The sequence below is a fragment of the Vombatus ursinus genome, unplaced genomic scaffold, assembly GCF_900497805.2.
Source record: "Vombatus ursinus unplaced genomic scaffold, bare-nosed wombat genome assembly UNPS02009062.1, whole genome shotgun sequence".
Taxonomy (NCBI): Eukaryota; Metazoa; Chordata; class Mammalia; order Diprotodontia; family Vombatidae; genus Vombatus; species Vombatus ursinus.
In genome coordinates, this window is record NW_020948840.1 from 6128014 (window position 1) to 6140987 (window position 12974).

Sequence of the window (12974 nt, forward strand, 5' to 3'; positions counted from 1 at the left end):
GTAGAGGCTGAGTTCTGTGTGTGTATGTGTGCGTGTGCATATGCATGCATGTATAAGCATGTGTGTTATACCTGCAGATTTACTGGGATTTTCTCTCCTCCATAAAGGCAACATTTTCACTCCTGACCCTCCCTTCTATCTGGACCCAATTGTTTCCCCATCCTGTCTCTTATACCATGCCTCCCCCCCAATATTTTGTTGGCATGGGAAGGCCAGAGCTGGGATAAGACATCTGAACACTTTGGACAAAGTTCAGGTACCAGTGTTCAGCTCCCTAGAGTTCAGCGAGAGGCTTGGCAGGACATGGGCTGGCATGTGTCTGTGTGTGTAAGCCTACTTGGGAGTGCCTGAGGGAGCACTCTAGTAGTTTTGCTCCCAAGGCCAGTTCCCTCCACCTGTCCTGCGCCCAGGCCCCTAGTTCCAGTCCACCCACCAGACAATCATGACTCCAAGGCTGTACAGAGCACACAGCTAAAAGCGAGTCACTTACAGTTTATTTTGCCTGAAAGTATTTCACATCTCTTTGTACACAGCTACAGAACAGGAGTAAGTAGGAAACCATCGGGTAAAGCAACAGTGCGAAGGAGAAAGGTGGCCAATTGTTTATTCTTTTTTTCATCAACTTCTTCCTGCACCTGATGCCAATTGTGCAGGATGGGGCTTGAGGGGCAAAGGAAAACATAAAGAACCTGGCACATAAAATGAATTAAGACTTAACCCAATTTTTCTTCAAAAAAAAAAAAATGAGGGCATAGCACAGGGTAATAAAATCTACCTAGCAAAGTATAAAATGACAAAAAGCGTGGCTCCTGCTGAGTCAGATGAATTAGATTGATAAAAACATCACCTTGGCCACAGGGAAATTTTAGAGATGCTGAAGGGGAGAGTGTTTGTTCTAAACAAACAGAAAAGAGGACCCCCAAGCAACACCCCCTCCCCCAAAGGCTGTCCTGTACAGTCATGGCTCAAAAGGAAAAAAAGCCAACTATTTATTCATCCAGGAAAGGTTCTTCCCTTCTTAGTAACTGTGGGGAGGCCAGGAGCTCTGAGGACTAGTGGTCACATTTACAGAAAGGGATGGCTATAGGTCAGTGGCAAAGGATTTTTCTTCTCCCAAGAGACCATGCAGAAAAGCAGGCATGCGTGAATGACGACGCCGAGCGACACAAAATGGTGGCAGGACTTAGAAGTCTTGAAATCTTGGACGAGAACAGAGAACGGTGGAGGCAAATCATGAATCTAGCTCTCTCTTGGCAGGGAACTATCCTACCTGGAAAGGGGGTGGGGGGGTTAATGGTTAGCACATCCCCAGCCTGATAAAGGAGCAAGGAAAGATGGCTGATCTTTCAGGAACAAGACTTCAGGTGGGTGGTCTCCTCTCCCTCCCTCCCTCCCTGCTCCCAATGTCTTCAGGCTTCAGTCAGTGAGGATGTTTGAGACATTCTGAAATCATAAACACGGCAGCAGACGGACGGACGGATGGACGGACGGGCTGACAAGAGAGCGTTAGCATACAGGATCCATTACGAAAAGGCAATTATTCAAGGAGGGTTTTTCCTTTAAAAAAATAATAATAACAAGACAGCAGACTAGTTTATACAGTACTATACGCCAAGGGGTAAAAGAATCAACAAGTTATAAATAAAAGACAGGTCCCAGACCTGTAGTTTGTGAACCATTTCTTAAATAGGTGCATTATTTAAATCTTATGTACAACAAAATTACTTTGCATAACAATTGCAAGGACACAAGGAGAGGTATGATGATATGATCTGGGCTTTTTCTCTGGGTAGCGAATGGCTTATTTTTTGGAAAGTCCCTCAAGGGGGCCCCCAGGAAGGCCAATTGGAATTATGAGTGATGGGGGATTCTGAATTTGCTTTTCCCACACGGCATCAACACCAAAGCAAAGGAAATCCACAAGGGGTCTCTCCCCCTTCCCCTCCCCCTTTCCCCCTCCCCCTCCCCCCCCCCCCCCCCATTGATAATCCTCTTGTTGCTACAAAGTCTTTTTCAGGTTAGTTTGATTTTTAAAATTATGAATCTAAAAGATTGAGGCAGGAGCCGGGCATGCTTAAAAGCCCCGCCCCCCCGTCCCCCTCCCTGCCCCCTGCCCCAAGAAAGTCTCCCCCATCTATCTCACAGCCAGGGTGGTGAGATCCAAGACCCCACAATGGGCTGTTCTACAGCTATTAGTCAAAAGTTGTTTTGTTTTCAAATTTTTCCTTCTTGTCACAACTTAAAGAGAGCGAGAGAGAATTCACCAGGCTTCAGTGTAGCGGACGTCGACCTCTTTCAGATTGGGCAGCTTGGCCTGTTCAAAGGAATAATGACCACAGTTACTGGGAAATCAGGTGCTACCGATCCCTGTCTGGAATGGAGCTCCTAGCTGGACTTCTGTGCTCCCCCTCAAGGAATCCACCCCCCAATCCCTCACTAGTCTTGGCTGCCTGAAGGGAACCCCATCGAGGGGGTTTCAGTAGGATCCTTTCCAGGACTAATTGGCTGTCTGGGGCCCAGAAGAACTCAGGCTGAGGACAAGTGAGAATGGAACTAGCTATGGAAGCAGTTCTGGAACGTACTGATTATGAATTTAATATATTTAAGCCACAGAATTAAAGAGTATCAAAGTTGGAAGAAGCCTCAGAGGCTATCTCGTCTGGCCTGTGCCTTAACAAGAATACTTCTACAACATCTTCAACAGGTTATCATTTTGCTTTTGTGTGAAAACCTCTAGCTGGGAGGGAAACCCTCCAAATTCAGGTTCAGTTGATTTCTTTCCCTCTAGGTCTCTGAAAACTCCAAACACTACTGCTGATTCTGCCCTCTGGGCTCAAGTGTAACAAACCTAATTCCTCATCTATGTGACATCCCTTCAAATATTCAAAGACAGCCATCAGGGATCACATAAGGCTTCTCTTTTCCATGTTGAGCTTCTTTAGTTCCTTCAACCAATCCTCAAATGGCATGATGTCCAACCCCTGTATCATCCTGGCTGTTCTTGCCTGGATAAGTTCCAACTTGTCAATGTCATTCCTAAAATGTGGCATCCCTTGCTACACCTAATACACTTGTTATGACCTGACCAAAGCAAAAGATAACAATACTATCACCTCTCCTGTTCAAACTTAGGAGACACCTGGGACAATAAAAATGTGGATAGACTAGGGACAACCAGGAGGAATGGTACAAGAGGGCTGAGACTCTTGGGAGTTTTGATATTATCTGTGAAGCCAGGCCTGGGGCCTGCCTAGACTTTTGAGAATAGGAAATGAGATAAGACATTTAAAAAGCTCTGCAAACCTTAAAGTACTACACAAATGCCAGCTATTGCTATACTCTGCCATTCTGGGTTCTAAGGTCTTTCCTAACTCTGGCATTCCTTGTACTTTTTTAAACCCCTCTAGCTTTGATTTTCTTGGTCATATGTTCTAAAACTCTGACTGCCTATGCTTTGTGTGTTGAGGTCCCCCATGCACCCAGCTAAAATACCTTCAGGTCTTCGTAGGTATCTGCTGAGAGTTTGGTGCTATTCATGTTTAAGCTGCAGAGGCTCTTCATTGCTACACGAAGACAGAAAGAGGGAAATGTGTGGTGAGAGACAAGGGAGCGAGAAGTGGACGTGGACACACACACACACACACACACACAACCATCTCCTAACTGTGAGTGTAGCAGGGTTTCCAGAGGTGAGGCAAGTGGACAGAATGTAGTTCCCAGAGCTATTAATAATCCAAGTAGAGGTAAGAGTGATTTAGAATCTTTACTGAATGAGAGAATGAATCGAGTGATTTGGTCCAGGCCTTCAACTAATTCTCAACACATTCTGGTCTTCCAGTGTCTCAATGTGACTTAGTTCACCCAGAAACAATTTCCTCATCACTCCTACACAGCCACTCAAAGCATAGGCTTTGGACAGAGGTATTGGGGTACCTCCCCTAAATAAGAGCAACCTTGCATCAACTGATGCCACTGAGACCATATATCACAATCATTCTTCCAAAAGAGTAATGTTTCCCACTATCACCAAGAAACTTTTCAGGGATTAAGCATTGGTAGACACCTTCAAAAAGTGTGGGAGCCTCTTCCCACCCCCGGTCAATTAAGGAATCCCCAGGCTTTCTTGTGGAAACTCACAGCTCAGGGCCAGCAGGCCGGCATCGGTGACAGGTGTCTCACACAGGTTCAGCACTTGCAACATGGTGAGGTGTTCTGAAAGGAGCCGCAGACCAGCATCTCCAAACTGTGAGGACACAAGACCAACTCAGCTACCAGTGTCCTAAGTCTTAGAGGCACTGGTCTATGAAGCCTTTAAGAAGCTTCCTGAGAGATGAGAAACTCAAAGTCATACATAAAGATGGTCTAATGGTGTCTTGCTGATGCTCAGCAAGGCACCCTGGGACAGAGAATTACCCACTACTGGGAGCTGGAGTTAGGGGAAGTACTTTAAAGCCCCAGTTACAGGATCATGGGATTTCAAGCTGTAATGAACTTTAAAGCTGATCTAGTCCAAACCTCTCATTTTACGGATAAGGAAACTAAGGGAGAACAGTGACTTGCCCAAGGTCACACAGGTATTAATTAATTGAGCCAAGGTCCTTGCCACCAACGCACTGTACTCCATCCAAACCTTGGAGTCCAGTTCTGAATTTGTGTTTTGGCTTCTCCTCTTCTTATAAGGTTAAGAGAGGAAGGATTCGCCCTAAAATCATCGTGAGTGCAGTCACTCTTACCTTGGAGAATGCGGGGTCAGGGCAAGAGTAATATTTACACAGTGAAATATGGTCCCTAGAAATCAAAAGAGGATCCATGCCAAACAATGGCTGGCTTTTTAGGAGAGTTAAAGCCTTCTTACTACTGCAGATTTTCTGTAAAGCACCAAATCTGAAAGTTGGAAGTCCATCTGTTATGACCTATAGCTGATCAAGCATCCTATCTAACACATCTATAAACTTCTGCTAATTATTCATTACCAGCCATCAGTTCAGCCCACCATGTTGTATTTTAAAAGGTAAATATTGTTTAAAATACCAAAGTAATCATTAGAATAGCTGGTAGATTGGATAACTCACTAACTTTGCAGTTAGGGTCCCATTCCTTCAAGCTCTAAGGAACCTATGAAGCTGTGAATCTAAGGGAGAAGTGACCCTTCAACATCTAGCATCAGCTAATCAAGTCCATGTGGGTCCTTCTTCACCAGGTTATCTCCTCTCCTCTCTTTTGGTTTCATATGGCTGCTATTATTGGCCATGGAAAACCCCAGGGAAAAGGGAGGGATAAGTGCAACCAGTGGTCTGAGGGACAGCGACCTGAGAAAAGGGAAGTGAGAAGATTCTCCAAATTGGACTTGGGGTGAAGTAGTCTCTGGGGCTTGGGGCCTGATGGTGAAAACCCATTCCCACTATATGACAAAAAACGCAATTGCTTGTAAACCAGAGCAATTCCCTAACTACACCTGAGCACTGGCCTAGATTCCTAGAATGAAAGCATATTATTCAAATACACGGTGTCAAAGTCTCCAAGAATGATATTGTGCAATCCAGACTTAGAACAATGACCCATATAGTGAGAAGCCTTTCAAAGGGACTTATCATCGCATGCACCAAGAGACTTGAAACTGTAGACAGATAGGCCAGCCCCCTGGAAAACAGAGAGCCTGGCTGGGATGGTTCATCTTCCAGTGCTCATACCTGAGTGGACCACAGGTTTAGCTGCTTGAGAGAAGGCAGTTTGATGAGGTGCTCGGCACAGGCACTCGTCACATTGGTGAAGGCCAAGCTGAGGTTCTCCAGGTTTCCAAAGGAGCCAGAGCTCAACAAGCGAGCCAGGTCTGCATCCTATAGGGTCAGTTAGACAGGATGGGTCAACAAGATGTATAGCCAATGGGGAGACAGACATATTCTGGCTAACGGGAAGATCTTAGTACTTTGGATGACTTGAGGTCTATGGGGTGAAATATGGGTTCCTGGAAACCCATCTCTAGACTCAAGAGTCAGAGTCTGCCTTTCTGAGGCTTCCCCAAAGAGTGAACTGTATTTGTGCCATCTTGCCAACGCCAAGAATAAAGGGTCTGGCTTTTATCCCTTACTTACCCTGCATTTTCATGGGCTCATAGATGAACCCTGTGAAGCCCATGCTCTCTCCATCACTGAGGGAAATAATTGGGAAAGGTAGGTTGGGGAAGGGCTGATTCTCATCTTACTCCCAGAAAGCAGGCAAGGGGTTGAGGGAATATGCATATAAGGGAAGTGAACAGGTAGAGGAGATGAGGTAAAAGCTTCTCGAGCTGCCTCACACCTTAAGTCACTAACTCACACCCTCCAAAGAGACCCTTCCATTTGAAGATGGTAGTAAGGGCCAGACCACTGGACCCTTAGACACCTAGGGCTGCTCTGTCAGTATGGTTACCCAAAAAAACCTAAGAAAATCAGTTTTAGAACTAAAAAGGACTTCAGATATTGTACAGTAAGACATTCCCAGCTTTGGGTGGACAGTCCAGCCCCTGGAGAGATCGAGAGCCCATAACCCTCATTCTGGGTGGGATGGCTAACTGAATCTTCTTATTCTTGTACCTACATGGGCCACAGGTTTAGCTGCTTGAGAGAAGGCATTTTGATGAATTCATTTTATAGATCAGGGAAACTGAGGCCCTCAGAGGGGAACTGACATGGCCAAGACCATGCAAGTTAGGAGTGGTGGAGCCAGGATTCAAAGTTGGGTCCTTTGACTCTGGATTCAGAACTAAATGCAAAGAAGCACTGTGCAAACCTTAAAGCCCTACATAAATGTGCTAGCATTTCCACTGTAACAACACCTCACCCAAACATCTCATGAGGACATCTAATGACCTAATGCCTAAAAAGGAAACAGCCCAGTTCCATCTCTGGCAACTCCATCCCCAGGAACGATCAGGAGAAGGTAGGCAAAATCACCCACGGTCAATTATTTCTCATTTATCATTCATTCATTGACCACCCCACTAATACCAACACGAGACCATGTTCCATGCTCCTACAAAGAGTAGCCCAACCCAGGGAGAAAAATAACACTTACTGTGGACTTGGAAGGCAGAGTTAACCTGGTGGGCCCCCCTTTTCTTTGCTGTAAAAGAAATAAGCATCTGTTGGGCTTTATCCTCACTTTTCATAGTCCATCCCTGCCCTGCCCACCCTGTGCCAGCTCTTCTCAGAAGCCCTGCAAGGAGCCTCAAATAGGTGTTTGAGCTCTGCACCCTACAAGGTCAAATGGATGGGACGGTGGCCAGTGGAGTGGTTATGCCCTCTATGGAGCTATTTTATAAGGTGGAAAGGAGCTAGATAATTGTCTCAATCCCAGTAACAGACCCAGAGCATGCTGGGTAATCACCTACATGGCCAGGATGTTGTCAAGACCTACCAGCTCCTTCAGCTCCCTCTGCCTGTCACAAAGTTGCTCATACATTTTCTTCCCCACATCAGTACTTTCAAGGGTGGAGATGATTTGCAATTGGGTGTCATTGTTGTCTATGATGTTGTATTCCAGCATCAGACAGAGAATCTGGCAGGGAGATGGATAGGAAGAAGAGTGATCAGAGGCCAGCAGAGTGGAGGGATTGTTTTTATACTCTCCTTTGGGGGAAGCAGCCTGGCTTCTGGGGACTCTGGAGTGTAAGCCCTCAGAGCTCCAGCTGCCACCACTCGCCCATGGGGGAAAAGGCTTGCACATCCTCCCTTCCTCACTGCAGGATAACCTCACACCCATTCCCATTCAAGTCTATCAGGCCAGAGGTGCTAGCTCTGAAAATCAGGACGTTCTCTCTTGCCCTTCAATCCCCTTCACCATCTCCTCCTTCCACCTTCATTAGTCAACTGTCCTGATCCAGGCCCCTTCTCTCCTTTTCCTTCTGATTTCCTATTCAAATTTTCCAACCTTCTCCACTTTTCTGAACACGTCTCTGGAGCTTCATGTAGGTCTCAGGATGACAACAAAGGAAGGAAATGGGAACAAGATGGACGAACTCTGATCTCCCTTCCCTACCCAGAGACTCATTAGGTCCCTATGCCCCCAAGGGTGTTTGGCTACAGGTTATCTATCCACCTGGCACAAACCAGCATTCAACATAAGGAAGAGCTTGTCATAATGGAATGGGCTGCCCCAAGAGGTACTGAGTTCCCTGTCATGTGAGGAAGACTGGATGGCTACTAGTGGGAGAATCCTTTTTCAGACTAGAAGACTTATGAAATCTATGTTCTGTCATGGTCACTCATCTGAGGCACAGAGAAGAGCCGAGGTTACACATCCCTCTTATGGGGCGAGAGGGGATAAGTGTCATCCAGATCACTTTGCTGACTTAGATGTTTCAGGCACCTGGGCACCTGCTTCCTCATCCCACACCTAGACCTTCCAGTCCTTGCAGAATAAGTACTGTTATTGTAGTCTTTCCCTGTCTTTCTCTCAAGCGTCCTCTGGAAAAGAAGGCCTCACTTTCCAACAGGATCTATAGGAAACACTGGAGACCATACCCACAGGCATGGGATTCTTTCTTCTTGGCCCTGACTCACTGACGGTGTAAGGAAGTGATGACACATATCCAAAAGCCAGGGACACCTCAGGGCAGCATGGGGCTTGGCAAACTGGGTACCTTCCAATAAGTTTTTATCTCCCTCTTTTTTTCTTTTTTCTTTTTAAGGTTGGAAAGAAGAAATGGAGGGAAGGAAGGCTTTCCTTCAGTAGGATGAATGAATGGGAAAAGTGTGTCTCCCCAGCTCTTTCCAGGGCAGGAAGATCAAAAGAAGAAAGGATGGGGAGAAATAAAGAGGAGGTGAGAGGAGGAGGAGCTGAATTAGAATCCCAAAACATTAGAGTGGGAAAGGCCTTTCCAGATCATCTAACCCAGGCTCCTCATTGGACAGGTGGAGAAACTGAGCTTCAGAGAAATAAGCTGACTCACTGAAGGTCACATAATTAATAACAGAGATAATACCTAAACCTAGATCTCCTCCCTCAAGGCCAGTGCTTTCTTCACCCTGCCATGACCATCTGTCCTGTCACACCCTCCCTTCTCCAAGGGCACCAGTACTGTGGACTGTCCCTTGCTTCCTTCTCTAAAATATTGGGCCATTCATCAACTGGGTGAAGAAATGGGATGGCTGAGAGAAACGAGTCCTGGACATGTGGACACTCAAAAGAGCTAAGGTAGCCCATGGGCCATGTCACTTTGCCTTCTCCCATCCCCCAACCTCCTCGTTGTGGTTGTTCCTTGGGTCTCACTACACAGTGTCTAAGCAGCACTGCTGAGCCAGGCCCAGACACATACTCACCTCCACCATGGTCTGATTGCCCCTCAGGGCCAGGAGCATGCAGGGTCCCAGCTTGTTCTCAGCCAGCGAAAGCAGGAATTTTTTCGTCTTATAACAGGATCCCATGAGTATATGCACCTGTGAGAGAAAGGAGGCCACAAAGCAAAGTTAGAGGCACCAGTCCACAAATATATCAGAGGATACAGAGATACACAATGCTTCCTGCACATCTGCAGGCCTCTGTGCAGCCACTTTACACTGAGGTAAAGCTTAGAAGTTCTAGCTTTAGGCCACAGCATGCCTAAAAGATAATGGCAGACCCACAGGCTGCTACAACTAGACCACTGCAGGGGCAGCCTCTGAGCGGGGGCAATGCCTGAGAAGTGTTTGGCTGTGTGGTCATGCTGACTTTCTTTGGCTTAGCTCAGGGGTGGGGAACCTGCAGCATCGAGGCCACATGTGGCCCTCTAGGTCCTCAAGTGCGCCCTTTGACTGAATCTAAACTTCACAGAACAAATCCCCTTCATAAAAGGATTTGTGGTGTAAAACTTGGACTCAGTCAAAAGGCCACACCCAAGGACCTAGAAGGCAACATTTGGCTTGGAAGCAGCAGGTTCCCCACCCCTGGATCTGATAGCCAACATGATTTTCTGGGTGTCTGGTCTCTGGGAGGGTTGTCAGACAATCCCCTAAGACTAGTGATCAAGAACAAAGACCTTCAAAGAACACTCCACTCCCCACAATGCACACACACACTCACTACCCCCCCCATGCCCCCGCAAAAACAAACATTCTAAGTCACGGAACCACAAGATTTAGATCTAGAAGGGGCCTTAGAGATAATTTATTACAATGTCTTAATTTTACAGAGTAGGAAACTGAAGTACACAATGTTAAAGCTGAGGTTCAAACTCAAGTCTTCTGACTTCAAATCCTGTATTCTTTTTACCAAACCACATCCTGATCACAGCAGGGATTGCCCCTTTTTCAGTGTTCCTATGGAGATGGGGATATGAGTTTTCCTCTGGGCCATGCAAGGGGCTTTAGCACTGCTATCTGACATTGTCTTTGGGCTTTTGGCACTAATGGCACCAGGCAGAAATTTCTGAAACCCTCATATTGAATGACAGCCCAACATTCACACGGCCCAGGGTGGGAAGCACAGAGAAGGCCTGTCTTCCTTTCTCTTCCGAGGGCCTCTTGGGGGCTGGACAGTCTCTGGGGAAACCTGGTGGCCATATCATCTGTAAATACTTGTCAGTCAGATGGTAAATATTGAGTCCTGCCTAGGGAAGCCAGCCCACTGAAGCCATGCTTCCTGGTGGCTTAAGACATGAGTCCAAAGGACAAGAGTGGATTAGTGGGACATTATGAATTCACCCCAAAGAACCTGACCCAGAGCAGGCCATGCTTCCTGCTGGCTTTGGAGATTAGATATAGAGAGATGGATTGAAAGGTGGGGTTGGAAAGGAAATGATGAGTCACTGGAGGAGCTAAAGAAGCCTCATAGGTCTGTCTGCCCCTCATTTCAATACAAAGTGCTTTCGCTTTCTTAAAAAAGTACTGTTTTGAGATGGAAATTTCCCAGCCCCAAAAGCATGCTATATGATTCTAGAGAAATGCCCATTTTGATCTCAGTTGCTGTTTAATTTTCCTTCCAACATTTGTGTAATCATTGGGGTCCTGGTATGGCACGCCAGTGGATCCACTCAGACTAGCATTTGCTTCGTCCTCTCATTGGGTCCTGACTGGTGGAGGGGCCACTAGGCGTTGCTATGGGGAAGGCAATGACGTCTTCACAGGGAGATTATGGCTCAAGTTGAGAAATAAATGAAGGGAGAAAACAAACAAATTTCCAAGTTTCAGAAATCTGGCTTATCTAGCAGTGAGTGAACAAGTTAAGACAGAGTACATACACAGAAATATCTAAAAATAAGCTCCTTTCAAGAAGGACCCAAGAGGCAGCTCATATATTATAGACAAAACTCCTGCTTGGCTCAGTTTATTGGGTAGCTGTGTACGAATTGGTTTTCTGACAGAGCTAGTTTCCTGGTAAAGAGTTCTTTTGCCTTGCAACAGCACAGGAGAATGAGTTATGTGCTTTGATAAGAAAGGGGAAGGGGACAAAGCTAGTGGAACCAGGGAAGACCATTTCTGACTGAGCTGGCTGGCCTTGGGTAGTACTGTACCCAAGTCTCCCTCCCTTCCATCCTACTCACCCCTGGAGCATCCCTCTTCTGTTCTCCAGAGGAGGGTCTCCCAGGACTCAGAACCCTATCTGCCTGGGAGTATGGTTCAGGTTGAGACCAGTGGGGAGAGGGGAATAGTCCTGGCACTTTGAGCAGCCTGGCTCTCTGACAATCCTCCCCAGAGCCCAAATGTCTGGAAAGGCAGCACAAACACATCACAGAGCACACAACTGTGAGGGTGCCTCAGCAGCAGTCAGAGTTTTTCCCATCCTCTCCCTTCTCCACAGGGACCCTGCACCAGCAGCAATCCATCTCACATTGTATATACTTCCATGGATAAACACGCGCACACACACACACACAATCTCCCTTGTTAGAAGCTTAAGGCGGGGATTATTTTGCTTTTGTCTTTGTATCTCCAGTGCCTGGCATATAGTAGGCACTTAATAAAGAAATGCCCACTGGATCTTTAATCACTTAACCCTCCACTAGTACCTTCCTTTTTGCCCAAAAACATGTTCAGGTCTCCCTTTCTCTTGGCTTCCTCTGACCTCAGCATCTAATGAGTCACTGAGTTCATAGGATCACAGATGCTGCGTCCTCTTATATGACTGATGTTTTGGCTTCTTCTCAGGCCCCTGACGACCATCTTTCCATCTCCCTGTCAGGGGCTCTTTCAGAGGCAGAGGTCACTGGGAAAGGTCACTTAAAGAAAGTCAGTGTCTGCATTTCTGAAACAAGGTCAGTCAATGGTCAGAATGAGCAGGGGATCATGGGACCAAGAGAATCTATTAGGATCACAGATTTAGAACTGAAAAGCAGGTCAATGGCCATCTAATTCAACCTCCACATGGTATAGATGAGTACTCTTGCCCAAGTCTGCCCAGGCAGTGATTGAGACAAGTAGTATTTGGACCCTGGGTGATCTGACTTGGTCCTTCTTAACATTCTGCTTCAGTTCCTTGGGCTTTTCCTTAGCCATCTCTCTGGCATCTGTCCCCTCCCTATCATTCTTATTGTAGCTGCCCCAGTCTCAGTCCTCGTAACAATTCACTCAAAGTCATGAAATAGGCTCCTGCCTATTGTTCTGGCTTCCAGCTCCTCCTCCAAACTACTCTGCTAAAGCACATCTGATCACACCATTACTCCTGCCCCCCCCCACCCCCACCCTCTTGTCTAATCATGCTTTGGACCTGGGATTCTATCAGTGTGGAGGAAATTCCTAGTGTGAAAACTCCCTCCACTAGTACAGATTAGCAACTCACCTGTTGGCTGGAGCACCGAGAGGCTAATTGACTTGCCCAAAGTCAGACAGCCAGCATGGGTCAGAAATAGGACTTGACAACCAAGTATTCCTTACTTCAGAACTATACCTACCCACAATGCTGCACTATCTCTCACCTTTCAAACCTTATCTCCCACCACTTCCCTAACTTCAGCACTGAGCCTCTAGCATGCCTTCCCCTTTCTACTCCTAGCACTGTTGCTCATACCTAGTAGAATCCCT

At 46.6% G+C, this 12974-nt stretch overlaps 1 protein-coding gene across 3 annotated transcripts in view; it reads right to left on the reverse strand.

Annotated features, from left to right (window-relative positions):
* Positions 1-472: 472 nt before the first annotated feature.
* CMIP (c-Maf inducing protein) overlaps positions 473-12974 on the reverse strand; it is a 268371-nt gene continuing 255869 nt past the window's right edge. The window contains exons 15-22 of one of the 3 annotated variants that reach the window (XM_027850397.1): positions 9300-9416; positions 7396-7536; positions 7054-7101; positions 5691-5837; positions 4138-4243; positions 3493-3563; positions 2265-2314; positions 473-1492 (exon numbers count right to left, since the gene is read on the reverse strand). In XM_027850397.1, coding sequence (XP_027706198.1) covers positions 1450-1492; positions 2265-2314; positions 3493-3563; positions 4138-4243; positions 5691-5837; positions 7054-7101; positions 7396-7536; positions 9300-9416 — 723 coding nt within the window. In that variant the 3' untranslated portion in view covers positions 473-1449. Of the gene's footprint in view, positions 1558-2109; positions 2315-3492; positions 3564-4137; positions 4244-5690; positions 5838-7053; positions 7102-7395; positions 7537-9299; positions 9417-12974 lie in introns of those variants that run through there. The other 2 variants (XM_027850398.1, XM_027850399.1) reach the window with 2 other exon arrangements.